General features: G+C 48.6%; 7 protein-coding genes across 7 annotated transcripts; 4 read left to right on the top strand and 3 right to left on the bottom strand.

The window, feature by feature from the left end:
• Positions 1 to 1105: 1105 nt before the first annotated feature.
• Positions 1106 to 2731, top strand: PFA5 (palmitoyltransferase pfa5; the record flags this gene model as incomplete). The annotated part of the gene is made up of 3 exons (XM_044849603.1): positions 1106 to 1505; positions 1564 to 1995; positions 2046 to 2731. The coding sequence occupies 3 exons, from the start codon at positions 1106 to 1108 to the stop codon at positions 2729 to 2731; spliced, it is 1518 nt and encodes a 505-aa protein (XP_044708313.1).
• A 1649-nt stretch (positions 2732 to 4380) lies between these two features.
• On the top strand, positions 4381 to 7161 carry FPOAC1_005071 (uncharacterized protein; the record flags this gene model as incomplete). Its single annotated transcript, XM_044849602.1, has 2 exons — positions 4381 to 4607; positions 5334 to 7161. 2 exons carry the CDS (start codon positions 4381 to 4383, stop codon positions 7159 to 7161), a joined length of 2055 nt encoding a protein of 684 aa, XP_044708312.1.
• A 61-nt stretch (positions 7162 to 7222) lies between these two features.
• FPOAC1_005070 (uncharacterized protein) lies at positions 7223 to 11959 on the top strand (the record flags this gene model as incomplete). The annotated part of the gene is made up of 6 exons (XM_044849601.1): positions 7223 to 7370; positions 9358 to 10859; positions 10927 to 10989; positions 11050 to 11131; positions 11192 to 11710; positions 11778 to 11959. 6 exons carry the CDS (start codon positions 7223 to 7225, stop codon positions 11957 to 11959), a joined length of 2496 nt encoding a protein of 831 aa, XP_044708311.1.
• A 2137-nt stretch (positions 11960 to 14096) lies between these two features.
• On the bottom strand, positions 14097 to 14690 carry FPOAC1_005069 (uncharacterized protein; the record flags this gene model as incomplete). Its single annotated transcript, XM_044849600.1, has 1 exon — positions 14097 to 14690. One exon carries the CDS (start codon positions 14688 to 14690, stop codon positions 14097 to 14099), a length of 594 nt encoding a protein of 197 aa, XP_044708310.1.
• A 1642-nt stretch (positions 14691 to 16332) lies between these two features.
• Positions 16333 to 17145, bottom strand: FPOAC1_005068 (uncharacterized protein; the record flags this gene model as incomplete). Its single annotated transcript, XM_044849599.1, has 1 exon — positions 16333 to 17145. One exon carries the CDS (start codon positions 17143 to 17145, stop codon positions 16333 to 16335), a length of 813 nt encoding a protein of 270 aa, XP_044708309.1.
• Positions 17146 to 20585: 3440 nt separating this feature from the next.
• On the top strand, positions 20586 to 24375 carry FPOAC1_005067 (uncharacterized protein; the record flags this gene model as incomplete). The annotated part of the gene is made up of 8 exons (XM_044849598.1): positions 20586 to 20675; positions 20915 to 20993; positions 21076 to 21551; positions 21613 to 21797; positions 21856 to 23717; positions 23765 to 23940; positions 23996 to 24119; positions 24167 to 24375. The coding sequence occupies 8 exons, from the start codon at positions 20586 to 20588 to the stop codon at positions 24373 to 24375; spliced, it is 3201 nt and encodes a 1066-aa protein (XP_044708308.1).
• A 605-nt stretch (positions 24376 to 24980) lies between these two features.
• On the bottom strand, positions 24981 to 25679 carry FPOAC1_005066 (uncharacterized protein; the record flags this gene model as incomplete). The annotated part of the gene is made up of 1 exon (XM_044849597.1): positions 24981 to 25679. The coding sequence occupies one exon, from the start codon at positions 25677 to 25679 to the stop codon at positions 24981 to 24983; it is 699 nt and encodes a 232-aa protein (XP_044708307.1).
• Between the last annotated feature and the right edge of the window lie 666 nt (positions 25680 to 26345).

The following is a 26345-nucleotide window of genomic DNA, read 5'->3' as shown; positions in this document are numbered from 1 at the left end:
TATCACTACCTACCTACCTACCTACCTACCTAGGTACTGGTAGTGACGAGTCCAAAAAGGGGCTGAGCACTTCTTTTGAAAGTGAGTGGATCGCCTTGGGGACATGGACTCTGGTAGTTTAAAAACCGTTTCGAGGATATTCCATGATGAAAAAAGACGGCCTGCAAGCAGCATGAAGAATATGATCAAATTTAAGACCTTAAGGTTCGTGAACTAATCTTGCAAACGAGGCAAATTTGTAATGAGTCACAGCCAATTGTTTGAATTGAGGCCTCCGCTGTTGCCTCAAACTCACCTCTAGATATGAAGAGACGAAAATATGGTTTCCATTTTAGGCCATGATAACCAATCATTGATGGAATAATAATTGGGTGTTCAAGTAGAGTCAAGTCAAGTTTTTGTTCACCTGTTGAACACGCTGTTGGTTGAGCAGCTCGGCTTTGTTGGAGGAGATGTTCAGCCATATTAGGAATTGAACAGTGTGGCACAGCTCCTGGGGCTGACACATCTGCAAACCTCTCAATGCTCAAAGTCAGCAAAGTACCTATGTATAGATAGAGTGTATGTATAGATAGAGTTGGTTTTCATAAGAGTTTACTTTGTAAAATCACTGCAGTATAATTAACTAGGTTTATACAATAGAAATGTTACCAACTTATGGACCAATATCTCTTTGCTGACATTACAAGTGCAGAAGACTGCTGATTGTCTTACTGGCAGGTATACTCCACGGTATCTGCAGTATTTACTATTAAAATATCGAGGTTCCTCGGTTTTACAGAGGTCTTTATCGAAAATCCATCCTGGCCAGAGGGTGGCGTTTGATGGATAAAGTTCATGTTTGTTAATCCTGCCAAAAAGTTGACTGTAAGTCAAAGGTTATATACAAGTGATTGAACAACCTTCTTTTTTTATTTACGCAGTCAATAAACTCTAAGACTCAAAATTATCCCTTGTTTACATATAAATACTTCAGCTTCAGACCTTTTCATTTTACCTGACTTACCTTGGTACCTGTATGACAACTTCGTTTTCGAACAATCATATCTTTCCTTGACTGGCGACTTCTATGTCACATACAGTGCGAAATACACAACCAAATAAAATGACCGTCGACATCTTAGTGGCCCACTCGGACGAGCTGGGCTTGCCAAGTAATACTTCCAACACCATCATCAATGCGACGACCAAAGATGAGAACATTACCCGACCATCACCAACACTGACACGTTCCTGGTCCTTACCTAACCTTTCCGCAAGGGCGACTGATACTTTCGCGCTACCGGTACCAGCACGCGCCTCGTCCTTGTCTATCAATCTTGCAGACCCAGCCACAGACATCGACTCTGACAGCTCGTCTCTCTACACTTTGGCTTGGAGCGATGAGATGCCAGGACCGGCTACCAGCAAGCGCTGTGGCACGCGATGGATTGCGCGTGTGCTTCCCTTTTTCATGTTGATTCTCGTTGGCTATGCAACCTATGACGTTGTGGTATATTGCTGTGGTATGTACTATCCCTCTCTACAATCCCTTTATTTAACACAATATCTAACACTCCACAGTCGAGTACCTCATTCAAAAGACTAGGAAAACAGCAGCCGCTGTCGTCCTCATTGCCCTCTATGCCATCTTCTTCATCCTCATGGTCGCCGCCTACATCCGATGCTATGTAACCATTCAATTCAACGCTGGCTTCGTGCCCTGGACCTCTGAGAGGGAGGCCGCTGAATCAGAAAGAAACGAGCGATCAACAAACGGCGGAGATGTCGAATCACTACAATGGGCCCCTGCGGATACGAACCCTGATAGTCCTGGACTTGAAACCTTCTACAGCAAGGATGCATTCATATGCGAGAGTGATGGGCTGCCCAAGTGGTGTTCCGAGTGTAGGAATTGGAAACCCGACCGTGCCCATCATTCGAGCGAGTACGGCCGTTGTGTCTACAAAATGGACCACGTATGCCCTTGGATGGGCGGCATCATTTCGGAAACTTGTAGGTCTCTGTGCATGAAACTTGGTACAGCTCAGCTAACGTGTCGACAGCATTCAACTTTTTCGTTCAATTCACATTCTATTGTGCATGTTGTTGCATTATAGTCATAGCCGCTAACGCTTATACCTTGAAGCTTCGCCTAGACGCTGGCCAGCGTGTGGAAAGTCGGCTTATTGTTGGGTTGGCTTTCGGTGCTTTATTTGGCTTGTTTTCTGTCACTATGACTGCCACAGCCTTGAGGTTTGTCTTTCAGAATATCACCAATGTCGATCTGTTGAGGAAGACCCAGACGTTTCGATTGGCGGTTCGAGTTCCTACTGGCACACGATCAACAGACCAGTTCACTACAATTACCTACCCGCTTTCCCCTCCTGGGGACGACTCCAAGGCCCCAGGAACAGGACACTCTAATGGCGTGGACCAATCTGATGGCGCCGGCTCTATTGCAACAAATCGAATGGCGGTCAGGGACCAACGAGCCAAACGTACATTCGCCATTCTACAGACGCAATCTGGCGAGAACCCTTGGCACGTTGGATACCGAAAGAACTTCAAGAGTGTTATGGGACAAACCATTTTCGAGTGGCTACTGCCTCTACGACATTCTCCATGTACCCGTCACGATAACATGGTAAGCGACTACGAATTTGGGCCTCTGGTAGAGCAACTGAAGAGGCGTTACGGGCTTGCTGAGGGGGACATTGAGAAGGGCGCGAATGAGACGACTTCAAGTTAGATACCCGAAGATCTACAGTATTCGGCAAGGGGAATACAAGAGGTGGAAAGCGGGCGGTATATATAATATTTAAAGGGGGGTTAGATCAGTTGGCAGACAGATCCAACTTAGATGTTGTTTTTCTTTCGACTCAGCGCCTAATTCTTTTTGTTATTTCACCATGGTTCTGTCAGGAACTATTTCATAGCACAGTATAATACAAGTCGAGAAACACAGTGATTCGTTCCATTTGAGAGTGATTTCTTAGACTGCCCTGAGAGTGGCGGGAAATTTGGCTGTAGAACCACAAGAGACATTAACTGAGCAGGTCCGTTTATGCAATTTATATTGGCCTTCTTAAGACCCTAGAATTTAGAGGATAACTTTTCTGTCACCCACTGGGTTCCCCACCTAAAGAGTCTTCCTCTGGGGAGAACCACGTTTACAAGGAACTATGACAATAAGATAACGCGACGGCAAACAAAAAGAAGTACATACAACACCGGGGATTCGCTGGTCGTCACCGACCCAACTACTAATCCAGCGCTTCGCAGCTTGACTATGGGAGAGCGGACGGGATCCCGTATTTTCTACGAGCTTTGGTCGTATGTGCTAGAAAAAGTCGAGAATGGGGAATATATCTGCTTCACGATCTTGAATGATAAACAAGCAGATAGTAACATTGTATTCTTACACGATAGAAAGCGCTGCTAAGCTGCCCACGTCTTCTTCCTTTAACACAAAGAAAAGAACACTCTTGGAGGATAATAACATGAATTTCTGAGTAGAGCAGCGTGATATTCATACTCTATAAGAACAGCGCGAGTTTGAGGTTGGGAGCGAAGAGGCAGAGGCCGAAGTTTCACGATTGATGCTAGGAAGGTCCAGGTTAACCACAGTCTCTCGGATTTTTGTATTGATTGGGGTTCCGTGAAGCAGTTTGTGGTAAAGAGCAATTTCAACTTTATCAAAATATGCTGAAATCTATCCAGACTGTATCAGGCCTGTTTGTGCGCTGTGAGACAAGTATTGTTTTTTTTTTAATTTGTTTTTTTTGTTTTTTTTTTTAATTCAAGTTGATAGCTTCAATTGAATCAATGACGTCTGTAGCATACAAACACCTAACCTTGCACCTTCAACTAGAGAATGGACTGGCACCCAGACTGTAACATGAAACAAACAGCCTTAAATTACCTAGAGGTACCTACCTACTATGTATGTATGCAGAGCCATGTATTCCAGATATTCTTCTAAAGGTACCTCTTGACTCTTTGTACTAATTTTCTTCTTTCCGAAAAAAGCAGACGTCTGGAAGTGGATCTTTCTTCTAGATATTACCTACAGCATCAACCTATTGTATCTCGCGTTCCTCCCACCCAGTTGCAACATCTAAGTCAACTCTCATCTGAAATCTATCTTCACAGTTGCATTTACTCGTCATTGTTTACCCTCACCCTGTGAACCTTCGAGGGACCAAAACCAATTCAGCAAGGCCTTACGTACACAAAGTCCGCACCTTTGGTTACAACTGCGACTATCTACAAGAACGCGAGAAACAATACCCGTGAAAACACTGGAAAGCACCCGCCTCACGTCACCTTGTCGCAGCCGTATGGTGCAAAAAGAGTTGCTCGATCTCTAAGACAAAAGCTGTTTTCCGAGAAAGCTGAATGGCTTCTTCTCCGTTTCACCGTCCGTTTGGAGCATCATCGCCGTTGAACGAAGGTGGCTGGCGACGCTCACAGTTTACCTATCGTCAGTTCTCGCAACTTGCCTCGTCAAACACTTCGAACCCGCTACGTGTTATCGCCCACATTGATCTGGATGCTTTCTACGCTCAATGTGAAATAATTCGACTTGGAATTGCCGAAGACAAGCCGTTGGCCGTCCAGCAATGGTGAGTTCAGCGCAATGTTTCCTTCAAAGCTGGCATGCCATAATTTCGTTCTCCTTCCATCACTTGCAAACTCTCCATGCGTTGAAACGCACGCACTCCCTACTGCGATCTCTATTCCTGTCTCTTGACCCGAGAATCGAGCCAGTCGCTCGATCTTGCCATCTGCATACAAAAATGATTGGACAATTGCAACCAGTTTTCGCCCAGGCTTGCGCCGTGTTACCATCTGCCGACTGGGAGGATCGTCATTAAACAAGATCTTGAGACGACCAGTACATGACCGAGGCGAAGAATCATATTCTCTCTCTTCAATACTCGATAAAAGGGAAAGCATCGAACTGTCTGCGGATATGTCGATATTAATCGCCACATTCCGCGATTATGCACGCTCTTCTCAACATCAACTTACCTAGTGTCTGATTGTTCCTTTTGCATTTCCTATTCCTTTTTGAATATACCAGCCTCTCTGTGTGGCTGACTTGTGTAACACTTGTATTTCGTCTCATCCTTGTTTTGGTTCTGTCGCCGCATCCTTCTGGGCCGTTATATGTTGGCGTCGAATTTGTCATTGCTTTTTCGAAGGACGGCGTGAGAACCCCCGCCCTATCACAGAAACAGGCATTTTTTGCCACCATGGAAGTTATATAGAGTCTATGGGTGACAGTCCCGAATGACTGCCTACATGCACCTGGTAATGGCACCAAGATTGGACTAACATGCAAACAGGCAAGGCCTTATCGCCGTCAACTATCCTGCTCGAGAGCACGGCATTGGACGCCATTGTAACGTCGAAGAAGCGAAGAAGCTATGCCCCGAGCTTATTGCCCAACATGTCGCCACATGGAGGGAGGGTGATGATAAATGGGCATACCGGGACGACGCCGCCGCCAATATCGTGACCGACAAGGTTTCCCTTGACCCTTATCGACTTCAGTCCAGGAAAATCTTGGCCTGTATCAAAGATGCCTTACCTGTTGACTTACAGAAGGTGGAGAAGGCAAGTATAGACGAGGTCTTTCTTGACCTTTCAAACCAGGTTCATTCAATCCTCCTAGAGCGCTTCCCTGAACTCTCGAATCCGCCTCCATATGATGATCCTACCGAGAAACTCCCACTGCCACCTATCGCTGCGCTCGACTGGCAAACAGATGCTTTGATTGATTTGGATGAAGAACAAGAAACAACAGATCCCGATTGGGACGATGTGGCTATCCTCATCGGCTCTGAAATTGTCCGTAAAGTGAGGTCCGAGGTCCGACAGAAATTGGGCTATACATGTTCAGCGGGCGTGGCCAGCAACAAGCTACTCAGCAAGTTAGGGTCAGCTTACAAGAAACCTAATAAGCAGACTGTTGTGCGCAATCGGGCGGTGTCGGCTTTCATGGCCGGTTTCAAAGTTACAAAACTACGAAACTTGGGCGGAAAGCTTGGAGAGCAGATTGTGTCGACCTTCAGCACCGAGAATGTTACTGAGCTGTTGGAAGTGCCTTTATCAAGCATGAAGGCGAAGCTTGGCCACGAAACAGGGTTTTGGGTCTTCAACACCATTCGAGGCATCGATACCAGCGAGGTAAACTCAAGAACTCAGATCAAATCGATGCTCTCAGCCAAGTCCTTTCGCCCCACTATCAATTCTTCGGAGCAAGCATTACGATGGCTGCGAATCTTTGCAGCTGACATATTCGCTCGACTGGTGGAGGAGGGTGTTTTAGAAAACAAGAGACGACCAAAGACCATGAATTTGCATCATCGTCACGAGGGACAAGTGCGATCCCGCCAAGCCCCTATCCACCAAGGCAGGGCCCTGGATGAAGAATGTCTATTTGAACTAGCTAAGGATCTCCTCTCGCAGATAATCGCTGAAGGCAGAGGTGTATGGCCATGTGCAAACCTGAGTCTTAGCGTAGGGGGCTTCGAAGACGGCGTTAAAGGTAACATGGGCATCGGTGCGTTTCTTGTCAAAGGGGAGGAGGCAGAAGCACTTCGCCTGTCCACTTCAGAGAGCCGCCCTCCTTCCGCTGGCCCCGAGCCCCTTGCAAAAAAGCGACGTGTCGAGGACAGCGGTATCCAAAGGTTCTTTTCTAAGAGGTCCTCAACGGACCACGATGGGAGTTCCTCGAACAAACCACCTACTCCAAATGAAAACACCAATACCACGCGTACACTATCAGAGGACGCCCAAAAGAGCACCAGCTCTGCTACTAATTATGGATATGAGGCCCGCCATAGAACCGACATTGGCTCGCATCCGTCTACCGTATCATTGTGGCATGCGAGCGCTTTCAGTACTGAGACGGACCGGAACACACAATTTTCGATCGATCCTCTCAAATGCTCCCGCTGCAAGGCCAACTTTGCCGACCCGGAAGCGCTGCAGAGCCACGGGGACTGGCACATGGCCAAAGATCTTCAGGAGGAGGAACGTGTCAAGCCTACATTCGCTGAACGGCAATCTACCACACGAAACACCGTACCGAAGACACGAGGGACTGCAGCCAAACGTGGTCGAGGGGATAAACTTGAGCAAGGTCAAAGCCGGCTCAAATTTGGCTGACTTGGTCGGACATCACGGGAACAGATACCGAGCTTACGTTGATCTGTCTCGACTGCCAGAGATGCAACCTGGGGCCATTCTCGCCACCTGTCTTTGTGGTTCCCTCGACTCAGAATCACAACATAACGACGTGGTTGTTCTGAAAATCGAAGGCACCGGCAGCGCTGTCAAAGCAATGTGGGTTTCCGTAAATGCCCAGAACATCAAGCGTGAGCGCAGGCATAATGTCAGGATTGTATAGACAACCGTCGTCATCATGCTCTGCAGTGCACAAAGTTGCACCACAATAACCCCGACTAAACCAGTGCAGCCGTGGCGATACAGCAACCCACCCTCATTGGACATTTTCTGATTCCCTGGGAAGACAAGCAAGTGAAGATAATTACTAGGGAGGACGCAGCTGTCGGCCACACAATTCAGAATAGCCGACACGATATGGCAGGCCGATAAAGTAATGCGAACAGCCGAAGCGTACATCAAAGGGATCAACCAACCGATGAGACAATTGCGCCGTGCTGTTTATGAAGCTCGCTCACACGTGTCGATATCAATCTCACGAGAACCGGAAGCATGTCGATAACATCAATTTGCTGATGTACCTATGTATCCAGAGCATCAAACATGACGACAAAGTAACCATGTCCTCGACTGGGTGGTGTGCCAAGACATTGACACACGTTGGGTCGAAAAATGATTGGACGACAGAGCTCAGGCATCGAACACCTGGCCCTGGATGCAGAATTTGGGCTTCAATTGGTGCAAGCATTGCTACCCAACCCACCCTCCAAAGCACATCCGAAAAGCCAACCGTTAACCACTCAAGCTAGGAATTGGTCTCAAAGAGCTCAAATGCAGTTGAGGCAATGCCGGGATCCAGCGACACCTGACAAGCATGCCGCTGCGGAAACACGTTGCCTATCATTTGTGGGCGGCATACATAGTTGAAATTTATGCTCAGCAACAACACCGTGACAGGCATAGAGAAGCATGGAGCCACAGGAGTAGATGCCCAATATTCCCGAGACATTTGGGCAAGAGAAAATATTACAATGGTAAGAGAAGGGCGGAAGCACAGCCGTTCTCACGATGGGCGACAAACAGCAAAGTAGAGTGACAGTGAGCCATCTGTCGACGTGTCGCTTAAACTCAAGACACGATATTGAAACAGCATTGAGAGTTCCGAATACTTGACGTGGGATATAAAGAAGCAGTGTGAAGTGTATGATGAGATGTGACAATGGTACCTTGGACACTCATTTTTCTCGTCCACTTTCTGTCACTGCAACAAGGTGTTCTCATGCTTTGCAGGCCGCGGCACTTCTCAAAAAAGAAGCCATATCTCAACCCGGAAAATAAGACGTCATAGCATTGTCAACGTTGGTGCTTTTATTTCTCGACTTTTATTTCTTCTACACACATCGGATCGCTAGTCCAGACTGCAGGTGCTGGAGCCTGACCCTCTGGAAGAAAGGGATTTTCATGTCGACTGTTCAAGTTCTGTACGAGGTGTCTCTGCTTCGCTTGCGGGCGATCGTAACTTAGAGTACGGCGTATCGCCGTTACTATCAATCATACCACCACGCCAGAGAAGAAGGTTTGAGTGGACGTTGGGCATCGTTGAAACAAGGGATAGCCTTGTTCGCGACATTACAAAGTCGACATTGGAAGTCATTTGCCGCGCGTGCTTTTGATGACTGCAACTTGCTTGGCTATCGATAGCTGTCTTCCAACGCTTTACGTTGCTGGGACAAGCAAGGTCGTGGCCTGTTTCGAGCTTTAATCTGGATCGCGACAGGTTCGATCTTTAATAAACGACGGGGTTCAATCGATCCTTCCTTCAGGTTTTCGGGATTTGATATTTGAGTCAAAGTACTCCATAACTGACGCAATTCCGCGATCTTGACACAAACAAGGGACAAGCCACGTTGTGACCCAGACGACAGAACACTTTCATTTCCTGAATGGGACAAGACGGAAGGAAGAGGCTTACGGTGCATCTGTCACACCACACGAACGGTACATCACGGCTCAAAACCTCAACTGACAGGATAGAAGGGAAGTAACATTCTGAAAACTGCGCTTCGAACCAAATATTCGCAAAAGACTGTGCAACGGGCCTGGTCACCAGTTTTGAATCAAATTAACAAGAAGCGACGTCCGGCGAGGCCGCTACCGCAATCATTGATCATCCATTAGCACACGGCGGGCTGCGCTGTGACTCGCCAGCCAGAAACCGTCTCGTCCAAGAGTCAAAAGAAGGGCTGGAACAAAAACAAAGAGCCTGTCTTTCAACCAAAGAGTCTCGCCCAGCCTCCCCTGGTGCCCAAGTGTCATCAGTCACCGCCAAAGCACAAGCCCAACCTCAAGACCACAACCCAGCCCGGCAAGGCGGAGAGGGCATTGTAGGGCACGCGCAACAACTTCCGGAAGCCCCAGGCGTGCCAACCACATCTGGCTTCGGTAACAAGGCAGTCAAACGGTCCACCAAAATAGGTCGCCACTGGGTGCAGGGTTGTTGGCAGCACGGAACAGACAAGGACCAGGCTAGTGAGGATCAGGATCAGAATCAGGGCACCCACGCACCAGGCCAGCAGCGGCAGCTGCAGATCCCGCATTTTGGTGTTGGGTTCGGTCAAGCAGAGAGACAAGCTTCCGTCACGGATAGTCCCAGGCAAGAGCCAGTCGACTCATTCACAGCCCAAGAGCCCAAGGAGGAAAATCCGTCTTCAATAAACGAAAGATTAGCACAGTCCCCGCCTGGCTTCGAACAGCCGGGCCATCCCAGCTTGTACTATCTTGGCTTGCTGCAAAATCAGAACCATCTCCACCACGCCCAACAATATCAGGGTTTTACAGGCAACGACCCATCAATATCAACTCACCAGCAACCTCAACCTCCCAGCTTTGGCCATCATCAGCATCAGCATCACCAACCTCCTGCATGTTCTTCGCCACCACTTCCTTTTTCTTTCCCCTTTCCAACACCTCCAGCATCAGCACCACCAACATCTGCCTTCGGACTGGCTGCTCCTCCTCCTCCTCCTCCTCCTCCTCCTCCTCCTGCAACTCCACCAAGGCCACCGTCGAGACGACGCTTCCAACCAACGACGTCTCGCCGTCAGCAGAATTTGTCCCACTGTCGTTCCAATTCAAACCTGAGCTCAAACTCAAGTAACGGTGCCAGTGCCAACCGACGTCTGCTGGCCTCACGGTCTCCTGCAAGTCACTCTGCCAGTGGGAAAACCCCTCGTCAGCGCCTAGCACCACCACCTCCGCAGCCAATAGATTGTACAGCCCCACAGGACACGCCCACCGCCCACCACCGCCATTCGCCTTTTCTTCCTGCTCATCCTCACCCTCCTGCTTCTTCTTTTTCTGCCCGTTCTGCCCTCTCAGCTCTCTCCACGTCGTCTCCCTCCTCGCCCATTTCCGGATCTATCTCCTCTTCTCCCGCTCTTCCGTCGACCTTCTCTCCCCTCTCTTCTTCTTCTTCATCTTACCAGACTTGTTCATCGGCCGTATCCTCCCCACACATCAACATGTCGAGATCATCCCGAAACCCTCCCCCAGCCGTTGCCGGTACTGGACGTCAAAACGAATACTTTGTTCCTCGAGATGGCATCGACCGTGAAGTTATCTCTGCCGATATTTGCCGTTACTTGGGCAACGACGCTCTCGTGCGTCCTGGTCACTACGAGGTACGCCAGTGAATAGGGAACCCCACCATCGTGATGGAACAAATGGCTCACATATCAATCATGACAGAACCCCCAGACAGGTCAAGCCGTACAAGGCTACTACATCACAGCCTACAGGAATCTAACGACGGTGAGTCTGGCGTCACTGTGCCAACACATCGATGATAAACTAATCATGCTGTCTCACCAGGCTATGATTGAGGACCTCAAAGCAGACTCTGCGCGCTGGGACAGTGAGAGGCGTGCACAGACATCACGCAATACCTCCGGAGGTACTATTGCCTCGAGAAACGTTGGCGCACCGCCGAGACACTCATCTAACTCACCTGTAGTGCAATACCGCTACTCGGAGACGCATCAGTCGCGTCAGCATCATGGTCCTACCGAAGGCCCCTACGCAACCGATCCTTACTCTCGTGACTCTGGCTTTGACGGAGGACCAAGGTATCCAGGAACAGGTGCTCCAGGTTACACTGGTGCCGCCGGTTCATATAGCCAATCTTACGGCGGCTCAAGTAGTGGGTTTGCCGGTTATACTCAAGCCCAGCAATCTCCTCCCCCAGCGGATGCCAGGTTTAGCTCGACTCCCGCAGCTGCTGTCATGAACACACCTTACCAGGCTGGCCAAAGCCCCTATGTGGACGTCGGAACAAACCAGAGGCCCAGAGGATACGATGCCTATGCTAACCAGGCTGCTGCCGCTGCCGCTGCCGCCGCCGCTCAGCAGCAGGCTTATGCCACTTCTGCACCTTCGCAACCCGGTTACCCGGCCACTGCTGCTTACCAATATTCAGGTCAGGCTCCTCCTGCGGGCTACACGATGCAGCCCCAGGACCCCTTCTATGGTCGTGGTGCGTACAGTGGAGGGCCCGATGGGCAAGTTTACATAAGGATGGCGTACTAATTATTGAGCTCTAGCAGGTCAACCAGCCCAAGGATATACCCAGGCCTCACAGTATGAAGAAACCCCCCGGACTCGCGCTTCCGCGACACCAACAAATACTCAAACAAATCCCAGTGGCACCTCCAGCAGTCGACGTAGTGAACGAGAGAGCGACAGGCACAGCTCCGACCGTCACCATCGCTCCAGCCGCCGGTAAAAGGTGTGTTCCTGGAGTATCAAGGCCGGATCTTTGTGCCCTTCCCTTTGCCTAAGCTTGACGAGACGCCCCGACGTTTTCGCGAGTGTGATGATTTCTGCATTATGACCGGGATTACATGGAGTACGGCTTATTTTCCCCCTGGAACGACCTATTCATCCTCTTTTCTGTTTCTTCCGGACATGACCCCTTCAGAGGCTTCAGGTTTCTTTTCTTTGGCTGGTGCCACCACCGAGTTGCAAGTTTGCATCTCAACAGGAGTTTCCACTGGAAAGGTATTTCATCCCTTCTTTCCCGGAGATTGATCCTATCATCTACGAACCTGGATTACCTGGAGTCGATAATACCCCCGGACGTATCAACTACTTTTTGCCATCGATGATGCCCTGGACACGAACTGGACCTTTTTTGAGACGCATACCCTTGGTGCCTTTTTTCTTTAACATTTTATGACGGACGACCTTACATTGTGGATGAGCCTTGCCTGGATTGACGACATCGACTACGCACATTATTGCCACACGGATGAGACCATGCTGCATACGTTTTATACTAGGACACGGCGCTGAGTTGGAAAAGGAAAGGGAGCCATCCCTTACCAGGTTGATTTGGGGTGGTATCTCATGTCATGGCCTTGCTGTCCGGATCCGCCCTCAGGGGAAGTATTCTGTTTTCCGTTCTACCTGGATCTGGCTGGTTCTTGCTCTTTTCCTTCAATGTCTTTGGCCCTCGGATTCTTCGATGTGAACCATCGTCGAGAAGCGGCGTTTATTGAAATAATAATTGGCAGAGGCCGGCATCCGGACAGCAAGGTGAGTTCGAACGAGCTTGTATATATTAGCCAACCTTTTCAAAGGATCTTTTGCTTCCCTTGTCCCCTCACTCCCACGTCCCTTCCACTGATGGACTCTCCATGGATTTTGTCTTAATATGAGTCGCAAAGACACTGACTCGACAGACTTGACTCAGGCAGCTAGGTGCGCAAACTTGAAATACCTGGACGCAGACTTCTCTTGGATCTTTCCCTGGACGTACTTGGATTTACCTTTGAGCAACCACCTGACAATTGCCTATACATTACCAAGGAATGGACCCAACTCATCAGGATTGTGCTTTTATCTGGAAGTTTACCTGCCTCAGCCGAGGTTTGCTCATGTTCGTCTTGGACGTACTCGCACCCATTTGCGTCCGCAATGGGTTGCTTGGGATACAAACACAATCAAAAGCCAGAGCATACCATTGCACAGGAGTCAAGGTAACACGCGCACAAGGTGATTCAATGACTGCCCATTTGAAATCATTCCCACTCCGCGTCCTCGGATTGCTGCAACTTGCTACACTATTGCCTGCAACATGAAACGCTTGTCGCTCTGGCTCTGCACAAAGTCGTTCCCTCTCACATTCTGGATTCATGCTGCTTTGAGTCCTTTCTTGGATAGTCAACTTCTTCAAATCTGGACTTTTGCTACACCCTGCTGGCCACTTGGTGATCGTGATTATTCGGCATTTTGGCATACACACGCTTGCGGAAACCTTTCCTCCGGAATCATATCTCAGCATGCCATCACGCATGCACAAATACCACTTCATTTACAAGCGACATACTGCGTTTTGCAGACCATCCCACTCCTGGATTTCTTCATGAGAACTGGACCACATCGGCACTGGAATTGGAACTTCATCGACCACCCCTTTGGTTTGACAGTCACCGTATCGCAGTATGGATGGAGCAGGAGGAAGATTGGTCAGGTTCAAGGTGGCGGTTCTACGGCTTGTTTTCATTTCAATTCTTTGACCTTGGGTCCATGGATTTATTTTCTTTGGCTGTTTTGCTGTACTGTCATTTATTGTCTCTTCCGCCGTCCAGCGAAGATTTTGTCATTGGGATACAAGGAGTTTAAGAGGTTGCTTATTTCTTCCGTTGGATCTGATTGTTTGAAAGAGGATCATGAAACTATTATTATTGCAAAAGTTTGATTGAAATACAAGAGTTGGCCATGTCTTTAATGAATGAGATGATTTGTTTGCCATCAAGTGAGATAAAGAAACGAGAATACCCTTCAGTCAATTGCCACCAAATACAAAGGTGGCCTGTCACAATGAAGACCCGTACAGAATGTCTCTCTTGCCATGTAACTCAATGGCCCCGATCGACAGACTGGCGAGCCCGACGCCTGTAAGGATGGTGGGAGTGAAGTCGCTGGTGAATGCAATGGGCTGTGTGGTGATGTCTGGGAAGCCTATGCCCACCCGTAGTCGCAGGTTCTGGAGGAGGCGCTTCGAGAATACCATCATCAAGAAGCATTTCAACAACGACACGGACCCAAACTTCACAGTGGGTTACATAATCGGGGAGAGAGGCATAATCGTCAGGGCTGAGCGGCCTCGAATGGTCTTTGATCATGGTTCTCATACGATCGAGATCCTGAGATGCGATGAATCCAACGAATCGACTCTGGTGAATATCACCCATGTGTTCTGGGGAATTGAGGATGTCGGCAGTGACAGGCAGTGCGGTTTGGGGATGGTCTTGGAGAGAGGCGTCTGTGACGGAGTACAGATAGCCGGCTGGTCGAGGGAAACTAGTTGGAATAAAGATTTTGTGAACGTTTGGGGAATGTTCTATGTGAAAGACTTGATAGCGAGATGGCTCGGGGTCGTGGACAGATGCAGTAGGTGCTGATTCGCCTACAACAGTCTGAGAAGAGTCGAGATTTACTTGGAGAATCATGGTACAGACTGGACGTGTAGATGTAGTGACGGAAGTTTTTTTCGAATGCTGTTTAGAAGTGAGAGTAGCGTGCTTAATGGCGATCAAGAAGACGACCATGTCGCCGAATACACTCGATTTATATCTGTGAGTTCGGAGTTATCAGATGCAGAGGTAACAAAGAAGACTGACCGAGCGCATGCAGAGAGTCATCTGATGCCCTGTGTGAACCCGTCCATATCATAGCATGCGAGGTGTTGTTAGGATAGCTTGCTTCGACGCCTGCGGGTGGCCGATAGCTAGGAAGAGCAGCCGTACTGCTCCGGACTTGGTCTGTTTGTGGTGTTGATGCCGAATCATCGGTGCACATGGCCAATGGCGATAGCTGCGTGTAAAGAAGGGTTTGAGCACTCTGGACCTTACCAAGGTATGATTTCAATTGCTGCCTGCATAAGGCGACTGTCTGCTGCTTCTTTCTTGACGCTTCTATATCGAGTTTGTTTGGCTCTCGAACATGAAGATGAATCAGGACACGCCTATGGTTCTACTGTCGATTCGGCTTACATTGGCAAAGCGAGCAAGACGCAGTTGGGTTACTGCATATTGCGCTAGCATGCCTGGTCGAAGATTCGACAGATGCTGCACTCGACAACAGGCTCACGCTATGTGGAGGTACCGGTGTAACCGCACAGTATTCTGTTTGTTTGACATTGCTAACTCTGGAAGGTAACTTGGCCGACTTTTGCCGTTTGTTGCGATGTTCTCCCAGCAGCATGGGCCGCTGAGTGGAGGGTTGAGGCGGGTGGCTGCGCAGGCTCAAACACAAGCCTGGGACCTATCGAGTTGTTTGCTGGCGCGGCAGAACATCGTGTTTCGGTATGCCGACATGCGTGAATAAGTAAGTGGGGTGCATGTCTGTTTGTCAATACTTTGTAATACCACAGTCGATAGTCCAATATGTGTACAAGCGACAAAGATGATGTGTCGAACCGGGCAGTCCGATATATGAATGTTGGTTACTTGCCAGGCATCTAACTACTAAGGTACTAAGCTGCCTACTACCTGGTAGTACTGCGAGAGAACAACGGAAGGATCAATTAGGGTCTATAGACCAGAGGGTTATTCTGGGAGAGGCGCAAGCTCACGTAGTTGCTTAGGTTCGATGTCAAGGCCGACTGCATTTGGCAGAAAGGAGCCTGGACTTGCAAGTACAATCGGTCGGTGACTGCAGCTTCCCGTGACGATTCACGCGTGACCACTCACACCGAACGATTAAATCCCAACTACCTACTAACCTACCTACGCAGGTATCTATTAGTATTGATTCGTCTCTTAGACTCTTTCCTTGGATGCAAGCCTCACGAGTTGTATTTGAGTTAGTATTTATCTACTAACCTTAGTATCTCTAACGTGATCTTCGCCTTGTACAAGCGGTGGAAGTTGTGCAGGATACACTTGTAGGTAGGTACCTATGCTAGATACCAACTGTTCCATGGGAAGCAAGCGTTGAATACAAAAGACCAACAGCTTGCCGAAGGGGCAACGTGATGAATTGAGATACAATCTGGAATCGCACTACTCCATCTCCTCATCTCCTCGTTTCACAACTCGCCATGATGATCGATCGCTGCTGCAAAGTCGGAACAGAAATGGTATACTAGATTCACTGAGACTTGAACTCCATTCCCAATCTCTTTTTGATCTTATCCCTCTCCGTGATTAAGCCAACGATACCAAACGACCTTTTCTTCCACCCTTCATCGATTGGCAGCCTTTCTTCTTGAAGGAAAGCCCTAGCATAGCCACACTCAATTCTATCCCCAGTACCAATGACATTCAGTATCAGAGCAATCTCTGCACATGCAAGATCGTTCTCAAATGCTCCATATTGAACATCTGGGTTATCTGCTTTCTGCCTAGCGATGCGTTTCTTGCGGAACTCAACGAGATCATCAGCTGTGATAGCCTTTCCATCCTTGGAGCTAGCAAGAAGGTCTTCGACGAGATCTTTTTGAAGAGCAATATTATCGCCCTGTTGGTGATCCCGGCGGGTCAAGGATATATCGTGCTCAACTGTATTAGGCAAGCCAAGCTGATCCAAGTTCAAGACTTTGTGACCTTCAGAGTCATACTGTCCTGGCTTGCGCATGCCAAATCTTCCCATGACGGACCACGGGTCAGTCACCGTCTGCCATAACTTCTGAAAAAACGACCTTTCAATGACTGGATCATCGTGGAATTTGGAGGGCGCACGCTCTTGGAAGATTGGATTGGCAAAGGCGGCACCAAGAGGTTTGGAGAGTCCGATGGTGTTCATCCCTGCCAGGACTTCTTCGATACGTACGTTTCGGCCATCCCGAGGAAGATAACCGTGGTTTGCGAGACTGTTGATGAGTGGGCAGGGACCTCGTATGTCATTGGGGCCTGAAGGGGCATATGCGCCTTTGGTGAGTGGTTGAGTAGATGATGCCATCATGTACGGAAGAGTATGATGAACCTTTGCCAATAGTCTCAAGCAGCAAGGTGAAGGCTTGAAGAGAGATCAAGGGAAAGAAAGCCCAGAAGATATAGGAAACAACGAGGGGCAATGTAATGTAATTTACGCGGATCATCTCGTCTTACCGACCGTAGGTAACACCCATCAATCTGCAGCTCTCGAAGGTCACCTCAGCCAGTGAGACAGCTGATAGTCGAGACTATAGTCGCTAACCCCCCCATTAACTTCAGCCAGCCTCTTGTTCGGATACCGAATCATGGGCATAGCTGTTGGATTTACGTGACCCGTGATTGGGCTCAGATAAATCTCACTCTTGTCTGGCGGCTTGCTCCGCTTTGACCTCTGGTTTGGCATTCCCCTCTTCAGCTTCGCCAGCGTTCAACCATGATACTTTTTCGACAGCGTGTCAGAATATAAAGTACTTGTATGATCTCAATCCCAATATCAGGCGTAGTGTATTTGATGGCCTTCATGATGAACTGACAGATATACTGGCTCACTTCTGAAGATTAGATATTGGCCTTAATGATAAAAGGTAGACAGACCTCTGACCTGAACTATCCTAATAAGGATCCTAAAAAGCATTGATCTACATTGAGTGAACACAGAGTATATGCTCTAATAAGTCCTGCGATGGTGCATGATTGGTTCGGCGAATAAAGCCATGTATACATGGTTGTATACCGTGATAAAGTATCCTGACAATGCTGACATGGTGGCCAAACCCTTGATATCAAGCCTTGGTTGTATCTTCACCAGGCAAAAGAAGGTAAATAACATGAAAACAAATTACTGCTAGTGTTGAGTCATTTGATTTGTGATTCTTGCATCGTCATGTGGTTGTTAAGAGTACCAAGTCTGTCTATGGTGTTTCTCTTGGACATGGCATCGAGAGCAGGGACGCACCTTGTAAATTCATATGCCACTCAACTACACTCGAAACGGCGGGCTCTGGTCTAACTGTTCACAGTCCGGAGATCATCTCTGACGTGTTGTTCAGTTTCGCCAAAGGTCATCAATGAGCAGCGTGAGGAGCTGGTCTTGAGCCTCGAGATGCCAGGTTTTAGCCACAACCTAGCGGTGATGCACTTATCACTTAACTACCACCTATTTGCAAAGAATACGGTACGTGACTTCCTACGAAGGTTTAGTTAGCACTGACAAAGGCAGCGGCTAAATGAGGTTAACGCAACTACTAGTCCAATGTCTCACAGATGTCTTTCGTTTGTCTCTGTAGCACGTAATTGATTCTTCTGCTGGCTTGATCCATACTTGAGACATGAAAGAAGCGCGTAAATATCGAAATCAAGTGCAATCGTGCTGGGTCATGTTGTTGGACTTTCCCCCACGCACAGAAGATTCTTGGCCTTTTCAGCCTTGAAATGACGAGGGTGACGTTTGAGGGACCAACAATTTGGGGTTTCCGCATCTGCAGTAACCCAACTACTAACTATTCTAAGCCAAAAGCGGTGAGGGGGAAATTGGCGGGGCACTAACGTTGATGGTGCTGGACCCTGCGATCTGACTGGATTTTTTTCTATGATTTGTTTTGACCATTTCATGCTGCTTAGTACCTGTTACCCAGTACTTTCCCCCCGGCTTTAATTATGTCTCCTCTATGTGACCGACTATTTGGTGAACCTTTCCTGTAGTGGTCAACGCAATGCAACAGAAGCTACCTGACAACTGTCAGTACAAGGATTCAACATCCCACTTTCTGCTGTGGATGGATGTCAGGGATCACTTCAGGCCCTTGTCTTGTGGTTCGTCGTCAGGGCATTATCCTCCGGGGAAAACCCCGACCCGACCTAAAAGAAATTGAGTCTCGACCCTAAAAGAAAAAGAAAAGGGAAAACAAAAAGTGATCGCCAATTCTGTCATGGATGATCACCTCGTGCTTTGCTCGTGGCATGCTCGTGCTTGGTTTGTTGTTTATGTACAAGACGCCAAGATCCTGTGCGTCGTGAGGTACCTTCTCGATTGGCTGAAAACGTCGACTTGCTTTGACTCGAGATTTAGGTCCTTGAACATGACAACCCTTGCATTACATCTGGCAGCTGCTTCTGCCTTGGCTTTCCTGTTACTATGTTCCTGACGTTTATGGATGTGAGGGAGTATCCCTCAGGGTATCAGAAGAATTGACTGCTGGAAGCAAAAGAGACCAAATTAGTAGGTCATTTATTTTTATACCCTCAGACTTAGGCGGCCAACTTTTCCGCTACCCACTACTTATGTATCGTGGCTTTCCTTAGAGTAGGTAGGTACCTACCGAATTAGTAGACTTGTGATAGTGCCTTCCCTTTATTAAGCCATAATGAACGTTATTGTGTGCTCTTGCCGTACTTGCATTAAGCAGTAAATAAGTGTTGGAATCATCTGGCTCTCCATACCTGCGGTAGGGAGATTTCTTTCAATCCCATCTCCTCCAACATTACTGTTCAACAGAGTTTCCGTTGTTACATATTTCTTGTTAGTGCCCAGATATCCATCCATCCATCCATTCATCATCAAATCAATACCAAGATTTCATCATCTACCGAAAGAAGGAAACAAAAAAGACCAGCCGGACCCACTGAAAAGTCAAAACGTGTGCGTTTGATTTTCTTCGCTCCTCCAGTTCATTTGACTCCGTCCCGACGCCGTCTCCAGCTTCCGCCGCCGAGTGACCGAATTCAGTCCCACACGCAGTCGGTCGGACTTGAGCTGGTCTCGGGGGATTAAAAAACAACAAACAAATTAACTGCTGACAGCCAACAAGACGAATTTGAACAAGTCGGCCTATGCCATTCTGGACCAAATCTCATGTAAATCCTTTTTTCTCACCCTGATCTCTAATCTCAAAGGGTATGTTTCCTGATATCTCCTAGACTCCCCTAGGCTGGTATCGACGCTGCCTTATACTGGACCTGGAACTGGAGCCCTACTTTGCTCAAACCCAATCAGGGCCCCCATATCCCATCTTTTCAATTTTTGAGCCCCTGGACTCGCACACGGCCCTGGTGCTACTTTCTCCCGACTACAACTTTTTGGGCCTCTGGCATCGTTCATCGGGTCCTAATATTTCCAGCTCTTGCAAAAGGGAAGCAGGGAAGAAAAAAAAACTTGTAAACGAAAAAAAAAGTCACTCCGACTTTTCGAGGCGAATACTTTGGATCCCCGAATCAAGACCGCACCTGCATCGCACCGTGGCTCGTGGCCTACCATTTCGGATTGTGAACTAGCTGAGGTGGACTTTGTGCTTTTCTTTTGGGTGTTGTGCTTTTTGGGCTGTCTCTAGATGCCCCGCCATCCGCCGCTCGCCTTTCTTATCCAGACCTGACAGATCCTGATTCCGCTACTTTCGTCCGCCTCTCTTTCCACCACACACTCCTATCCTCTTCGGCCTCGACGTCGACCTCTCTATATATCCACCATTCACCATGGATACCGCCGCTGTGAGGTCCTTGCTCGCCGCTAGCTTGGACCCTGATGCAGACAGCCGAAGGCGTGCTGAGATTCAGTTGAAACAGGTGCGTCTTGCATTTGCGTCTTTGTGTTGAGGGAATGTCTTTGTTGTGGTTGGGTGCCATTGGAGATCCTGAATAGCCGTCTGCTTCACCATGCAGGCATGATGGCTAACTCTTATGGTTCTTCTCACATCACATCTCCTCTGCGCACACTGCTTTAACTTGACTGATCAACTGCCCGCCATATGCGCAAATCCCGAACCACAAGAATCGTTATGCTGATTTAAATTGCTGCACCCTAGATTGAAGAACAGCCCGGTTTCCTCGAATGTCTGCTCGATATCCTACAAGCAGAACAAGAGGCCAGTGTTCGTCTATCGAGTACGTTGATACAATATCCGTGCCCCTCTATTTAACCTATCCCACTCGCTTCTTGGCCCCCTCTGACAATATTCTACTCCAGCTGTCATCTACGTAAAGAACCGTGTCAACCGTTCATGGTACAACAACGAGGGTTACTCTACCGAGCCCCCCTCGAACCCAATCCCCGAAGATGAAAAGGCTCGCGTGCGAGACCGCCTTCTGCCGATTCTCGCTGCTTCCGAAGGCCTTGTCCGCCAGCAGCTCATTCCCGTTCTCCAGCGAATCCTCCAATATGACTTTCCCGCTCGTTGGCCCAGATTTATGGACTTCACCCTTGAGCTTCTTAACACGAATAACCCTGGCTCCGTCCTGGCTGGTCTACAGTGCCTGCTCGCTATTTGCCGCGCCTTCCGTTACAAGTCTACCGATAGCGACGACCGGGCACAGTTTGACCGGATCGTGGAGGCAAGCTTTCCTCGTCTTTTGGCCATCTGCAACGAGTTGGTGAACCAGGAGAGCGATGAGGCTGGCGAGATGCTTCACCTTGCTCTGAAGGCCTATAAACATGCGACATGGGTACGCACTATTGGAACATCTTTTCTGTTCTTCTGAAAACTTATACTGATCATACTTATAGTTGGAACTCTCCCCTACGTTGCGACAGCGCGATGTGAACATTGCTTGGTGCACTGTTTTCTTGCACACCGTTTCCAAGACTTGTCCCGCCAGTGCCATGCAGGGCGACCAACACGAGCGCGAGAAGCATCACTGGTGGAAGGCCAAGAAATGGGCTTTCTTCAACCTCAACCGTCTCTTCATCCGGTACGGCCAGTCATACTTTCTCTTCATTGGTGAATTTATACTAACACAATACTTCCAGACATGGCAACCCTGCCAGCCCAGGCAAGGGCGAGGAAGCGCTTGCTTTCGCTAAAGACTTCACTGCGAACATTGCTCCCGAAATCCTCAAGCACTACCTCCAGGAGATCGAGAAATGGGTCGCCAAAACCTCTTGGCTCAGCCGGCCTTGTCTTTCCTACACTCTTGTCTTCCTCGACGAGTCAGTCCGACCCAAGGAGATGTGGGCACACCTCAAGCCTCACCTCACCAACCTGGTTACCCATTTCGTCTTCCCCGTCCTTTGCCTCACCGAGGAGGATGTCGAGCAATTTGAGGATGAGCCCGACGAGTATCTTCACCGAAAGCTCAACTACTTTGAGGAGGTGTCTGCTCCTGACGTTGCTGCCACGAACTTCCTTGTCAACCTCACCAAGAACCGCCGTAAGGAAACGTTCGAGATCCTCAAATTTGTCAACGCTGTGGTCAACGAGTACGAACAGGTTGAGGATGACAAGAAGAACCATATTGCTAAGGAGGGTGCGCTGCGCATGATCGCCACTTTGGCACCCGTCATTTTGGGCAAGAAAAGCCCCATTGCGGACCAGGTCGAATACTTCCTCGTTCGTTACGTTTTCCCCGACTTCACTAGCTCTCAGGGTTATCTCCGTGCTCGCGCTTGTGACACCATAGAGAAGTTCGAGCAGCTCAACTTCCAGGATCAGAACAACCTTCTCACCATTTATCGACACATCCTGGACTGCATGGCTGACCCTGCGCTCCCCGTCCGTGTCACCGCCGCGCTCGCTCTTCAGCCTCTGATCCGACACGACATCATCCGGACGAGCATGCAGCAGAACATCCCGACCATTATGCAGCAGCTTCTTAAGCTCGCTAACGAGGCCGATATCGATGCGCTTGCGAATGTCATGGAGGACTTTGTTGAGGTTTTCGCCACTGAGCTTACTCCCTTCGCTGTAGCTCTCAGTGAGCAGCTCCGAGACACTTACATGAGGATTGTCCGTGAACTTCTCGAGAAGGAGAGCAAGGTTGGCGATGACGGCGAACTTTATAACGAATATGACGACAAAAGTATCACTGCTCTCGGTGTTTTGCAAACTATTGGTACCCTTATTCTCACCCTTGAGAGCACTCCCGACGTCCTGCTTCATATCGAGGCTGTTCTTATGCCTGTTATCAAGGTCACCTTGGAGAACAAGCTTTATGATCTTTACAATGAAGTATTCGAGATTATTGACAGCTGCACATTTGCCGCCAAGTCCATTTCTCCTACTATGTGGCAGGCCTTTGAGTTGATTCACACCACCTTCAAGGCGGGTGCTGAGTATTACCTCGAGGACATGCTGCCAGCGTTGGACAACTTTGTCCAGTTCGGTGCCCCTCAGCTAGCTCAGAAGCCCGAATACACTCAAGCCCTTTTCTCCATGGTCGCCGACATGTTCACCGACAGCATCCAGGGCGGAGTAGAGAGGATATGCGCCTGCAAGTTGGCGGAGGCCATGATGCTTAGCTTGAAGGGTCAAATCGACAGCTGCGTCGAAGGATTCATCAACATTGCCATGAATATTCTAGCCAACCAGGATGTCAAGGTCAAGAGTTATCGTATTCACCTGATGGAGATGGTGATTAACTCGATCCACTACAACCCTCTCCTAACTCTTCAAGTTCTTGAGAACAAGGGCTGGACAAACCGCTTTTTCAGCCTCTGGTTCGGCAGCATGACGGCATTTACCCGTGTACATGACAAGAAGCTGTGTATCGTTGCTATCTCAGCTCTGCTCAGCCTAAACCCCGAGCACGTCCCACAAAGCGTTTCTGTTGGCTGGCCTCGATTGCTGCAAGGCATCACGGAGCTGTTCCGCTCTCTCCCTGCTGCTCAGAAGAGTAAGTTCAATACGGTTTTTTTTTTGACCGAAACTAATAAACAACAGACCGCGACGAAGCTCTCCGCGATGATTTCCACCTCGAGTCTACATATGATTACGGCGAGGAAGATGAGTGGGATGATGACGAGGCCAACTGGAACGTCGAAGAAGAGGAGGAAACTGGCGAGACAGCCGAGTCCAAGGACGAGAGCACTGCTTACCTTAACTTTCTCAACGAAGAGGTATGTCAAACATGCATTACTCATTTTTTCGTGACCATTACTAATGCATGACTAGGCCCAGAAGTTCAGCCGAGCGATCGATGATGTCGAGGAAGACGACCTCGGTGAGGATTCTGTCCTGCTTGAGTCGCCGCTTGATAAGATTGAGCCTTACCAGCTGTTCCGTAATACTTTGATGAGTATGTTGAATGCGCGCGTGAAGTTGTATATCGCTGACCTGTTTTAGAAATGCAAGCAGAACAGCCCCAATTTTACGGGAGCTTGGCTGGACACCTCACAGCCGATGACCAGAACGTCATTCAGAACGTGATGGTCAAGGCCGATGAGATTGCCACACAGCAGGCCCAGCAGGCCCAGCAGGCTCAGCTCCTCGCTCAGCAGCAGGCTGCCGCTATGGCCGCTAGCTTGGGTGCACAGAACGGAGGTGCTAGCTAATCCAGCGAAAAATTGTGGTTGAAAGAAAATTAGTTATTGGAATTGTTCCCCCCTTTGTTATATCCCCTTCCTCTTTCGTATTAGGGCAGGAGTCAAGATTCCCCGGGGACCAAGAGACGTGTTGAGCCCATATCAAAAGAAAGAGACTTTAGAACGTGCAAACAATGATGGACGAACCCGCCGTGGAAGGCCTTCCAAAAGAGTGCCGTGGGTATGATTGGTATAGGGCAACTGGACTGAGAGGCTGGCTATTTAACGAGTTGTTTATCATGATGGGAAAGAATCGCAGGTAGGAAGCGAAGCGAGTACGACAGAGACGAAGAGAACGAGAATAGCCTAAAACAGGAGACAAAAGAATCCTAAGGGTGGTTTGAGATGAACGCAACCCAACCCTGGATCAAAATAGTCGAAAGGTAAATTTATTGAAATAAAAACCATTAGTTCCAAATTCTTTGGTCATTTAGCGTAAGCTGCCTGATATCGCCGCCTCGAGATTGACCTTGATTGTCGTGAAACGGTCTGGTTTGCTGTGTCTTTTTGATGGCTCAAAGTCTAATGAAAGAAAGACTACCTGTTCAGTGGGAGGCAAAAACGGCCAATTCCTCCTATCCATTGTTACGTCTTCTCTCCTTGATCCGCCAAAAGAGACTACCGTCATAACACGCTCTCAAGTCGTCCTTATGTACAAGTCCGTCCTTCTGCAACAGGACGTAGGTTGTCCACCACTCCATGAATGCAAAAGTCCAGCCTGCTGGATCAGCCGCACATCGATCCTTCTTCCATAACCTCAGCAGATCATCAGCTGTCAGACCTCCTTCACCCGAAGAGTCAAAACGATCAAATAGTTGCTCGAACCGCTCGTGGTTGAAGTTTCCATCAAAGTCGTATATTCCAGTGTCGGAACCATGCTTGGCCTTGTTGATGTGTTTGACATTGATGCGGAACATGGGGTCAGGAATCCAACTGTGCCCCAGCCGCGTAGGGTATGAAAAGAAGATGGGGATGAGTAAAGAGCCTATTGAGAAGAAGAGGCCGAAACCGAGTTCGCGGAAGCCGCTGTAGACATCCGAGGGCCAGATGACACCATCAGAGTCGCGATCCCAGAAATGGACGTGCTTTTGGAGAGGACTGAGGTCTTGGTCTTGGTCTTGGTCTTGGTCTTGGTCTTGGTCTTTGATATCCGAGGGTTTACAGTTGGGCTGCTTGGGATGAGTTCCACATACTTGGGCATGTGTACGTTGTTGGCAATGGCCATTCAGTCCGTTGGCTGTGACGCGTAGGTTTTTCGTATTATATTGGGACATTTTGGTATCTGCGCAAGTAGGTAATGTTGACAGCAGAGGAAGTAGAAGTTTATAAAAGAGATGATTGTCTATTGTCATTCATTATGCTGTGGCTCACCGTTTACGATTGATTGACGTAATTACAAAACATAGCACATATATCAACATGTGATTGTAGGTACTCAACGAGGATGATCAATGACCCGCAGATAATACATTGCTGTACGCTTATCTGATGCCAAAATTACCTAGTTAAGAAATTAACATGATAGTGGTAGCGAGTTGAAGCAGTCCGTCCTCTAAGTACGGCATGGGAGTAGAGTGGTGGTCCCTGTTCAAATAACATGGAATGTTTGTTTTATTCTCGGTCAAGTTTTGCATACTTGAACATTGACCAAACCAATGGGCTCTACTCCATTGAGATGACGATAGTTCAAAATAATAAACTGCTCCCCTGTTGTACCTATAAGACCACTTTTGGGTGACATAAAGCTGACAGGGCAACCTTATCCCCAGCACATGCTGCAGTGATTGATTTTACCAACGATATGGCTGCTGGGACTCGTCATGACTGTCACTCTTTGCCAAATCTATTTCAAGAAGTCTATTCTGGCCCATGCGTGCGGTTGCTCCTCTTTTGTGAACCTCGAACCGGTGGTAAAGAGTAGCTGGAAAAAGAAAACGTTA

The sequence above is a fragment of the Fusarium poae genome, chromosome 2, assembly GCF_019609905.1.
Source record: "Fusarium poae strain DAOMC 252244 chromosome 2, whole genome shotgun sequence".
Lineage (NCBI taxonomy): Eukaryota > Fungi > Ascomycota > Sordariomycetes > Hypocreales > Nectriaceae > Fusarium > Fusarium poae.
This window is presented reverse-complemented; position numbering and strand designations above follow the sequence as displayed.